Here is a 2,744-nt window from a genome sequence, read left to right as displayed (position 1 = left end):
GCGGCATCCGGCGAGTTGGTATTGCCGGGGACGATGCAGTTCTTGGGGGTGCATCGTTACAGTTCTTTTTTAGCAGTAGACACAAGTACCACATCACTGAAACTGTAATTTCGAATCCCAGAACCGATTCGATTTTATTCCCAGATAGGTGAAGTTTATCTGATTAAGAAATCGATGTATTTCCTGATGTTGTAATATAAAATGCGATTTCATTACATTTTAATAAATATTTAAAAAATGAGATTTAAATCGTACATAAATTTTTACTTCCTAATTAACATAATTTTTTGTTTTTTATTTAAAAAATAAGTTTAAATATATGTAAAATGTACAATTAAAACATATTTATCTCGTTCTTTCAAGAGATACATACACTTAGCTCACTTTTTGAAAATGTGATTTTCTCGAGAGAAAGATTTATATTAAATCTTAAAATTTATATTAGACCTAATCACCATTCGCAGTGTACTCTTTTAATGGCTATATGTGTGTATATTTGCTGCCACTGCTGAATCGAGCAATCGGCAATATTGTCACAAAAGCTGAGATCAATCATCTCTAATTTAGGGCAATTCATGAAAATTGCGTGACATATCTCAGCTGTCAAGGATAATGTACCTAACAAATCTAACTGTTTTAAATTTTTACACAATGTCAGTGCTCTTAGATCACGTTCAGTAAGGCCTCTAACAGAGGTCAGGAAAACTTTTTCCAGGTGTTAACAGGAGGAAAACAATCTACGGAACAGGGTTGGTAAAAAAAAGTTTTGCTGCCACTGCTGAATCGAGCAATCGGCAATATTGTCACAAAAGCTGAGATCAATCATCTCTAATTTAGGACAATTCATGAAAATTGCGTGACATATCTCAGCTGTCAGGGATAATGTACCTAACAAATCTAACTGTTTTAAATTTTTACACAATGTCAGTGCTCTTAGATCACGTTCAGTAAGGCCTCTAACAGAGGTCAGGAAAACTTTTTCCAGGTGTTGACAGGAGGAAAACAATCTACGGAAGCTATTACCATGACCAGTTGTACTGCCGCACCAACCAAAATCCACTTCTCGTAGATTTTTGCAGTCAGCAAGGGCATCAATACCTTGCGATGTGTAAGAGTGTGTGTTTTCCATAAATCTATACTTTCCAAATCTGGACAGGAATTTTTCAATTCCATTGCAACTTCATCTACATTCAGACTTTTGTCGGTGCCTCCTATTCGTAAGTGACGCATTCGTACATTTCTTCGCAGTATCTTGCAAAGAGTCTGAGTATTTATATGTGTCCTGTAAAGATCCAAATGCTCCAGGAACTCCAGATTTTCGAGATATGAGAATCCCTTTTCACTTATCGAGTCACAATTACGTAGACCTAATTCTTTCAAATTTTTGCATATTCTTGAAATTTTAAGCATGGCGTTGTTGTTAATCCATAAGCAGCAATTTAATCGTAAATGTGTTAAGAGATTACCACAAGTGACAAGAAAATTGTCAATTTCCGGAAAAAAAAATTTCACACCATGAAAGATCCAACCGTCGTAAATATTTACATCTAGGTGCTAAGTAATACAATGCTTTTTTCTTAATAACGTGCCAATATGGTTTTAAGTTTAAACTTGTATAAAGCAGATGGTCTTGTGCTAAATTATTGAAATGTTTATTTACTCTGCTCATGCGACATAATGACTTTAGGTCCAAGTTTCTTAATATTCTCATTATTATTTCATCAGGAAGTGCAGAAAAATTATAACGTGATGGCTTCTTGGATTCATCTGAAGAGTGTTTAACATCTTTCATAAACTTTGAAAGTTCTTCTGATAAAAAGCGTTGCATACTATCAGATCCTTCTTTAAGAGGTGGTACACAATAATAAAGGGATCTTAGCTGAGATGTTAAGTTGCTGTCGTGAAAATTTGCTACTACATCGCTACAAATAAAATATTGCAATTTTTTATGACAGTAACGCTAACTGACTAAACGCTAAGGTTGTGCTAAGGTTAGAAAAGTCATTTTGAAAAGTAATTTGTCATTATTACGCGTTACTTTTTTTAGTAAGTAATATATACTATAAATTTAGTAAGTACTATATACTATAAATATATATATATAATATAATAAAATTTTTTTAAATTGATACAAATGTATTATTTTTTATCATGTAATCTCTGCTCACATAAGCTGCAAAGTACGTGTTTCATGTAATGCGTTTATTGCATTTATGCCCATTTCCACCAATGTAGATTAACTTTAATCTCAGTTCAACTTACTCTTTGTCTTTTTTTATTGTTTAGAACTAGAAAAAGATGACGAGTAAGTTGAACCGAGATTAAAGTTAATCTACATTGGGGTGGAAACGGGCATTAGTGCACTAAATTCAATCTGCGCACTTTGTATGCTTCGGGCATAAATCCCGCCCACTAAAAATACTGTATATCCCAAAAACAGGTGGGATATACAAGACAACAAACTAAACAAAGAATACGAAAGCAAAGCACTTGTATCTTGCTATACAATATTTTTTACTATTCCTCTATGTAAATCTAAAGCAATAACCTAATTGGCTCATCGGCTTAAGTTTAGGTCTTACGATTACTGTTGCAGAATTTTGTATGCGGCAGCCCTAAGAAGCTGAAATCATAACACGATACTAATACAACATAGAGGCATGTAACAGAGTAGTTGCAGGAAAATTACCCCACTCCTTCTATTTTTTCTGAGGGTGCCGTCCCATAACGCGTATCGCACGTGC

The 2,744-nt window shown here is 34.0% G+C and overlaps 1 protein-coding gene across 1 annotated transcript; it reads right to left on the bottom strand.

The window, feature by feature from the left end:
• Positions 1–355: 355 nt before the first annotated feature.
• On the bottom strand, positions 356–1,922 carry LOC108763319 (F-box/LRR-repeat protein 4-like; the record flags this gene model as incomplete). Its single annotated transcript, XM_018510825.1, is given in 4 exon segments — positions 356–547; positions 818–1,108; positions 1,111–1,501; positions 1,503–1,922. Coding segments are annotated over 4 exon segments (1,198 nt in total), but the record flags the coding sequence as incomplete, so codon positions are not given.
• Positions 1,923–2,744: the final 822 nt, after the last annotated feature.

Source organism: Trachymyrmex cornetzi, unplaced genomic scaffold (genome assembly GCF_001594075.2).
Source record: "Trachymyrmex cornetzi isolate Tcor2-1 unplaced genomic scaffold, Tcor1.1 scaffold3530, whole genome shotgun sequence".
Classification (NCBI taxonomy): Eukaryota; Metazoa; Arthropoda; class Insecta; order Hymenoptera; family Formicidae; genus Trachymyrmex; species Trachymyrmex cornetzi.
This window is presented reverse-complemented; position numbering and strand designations above follow the sequence as displayed.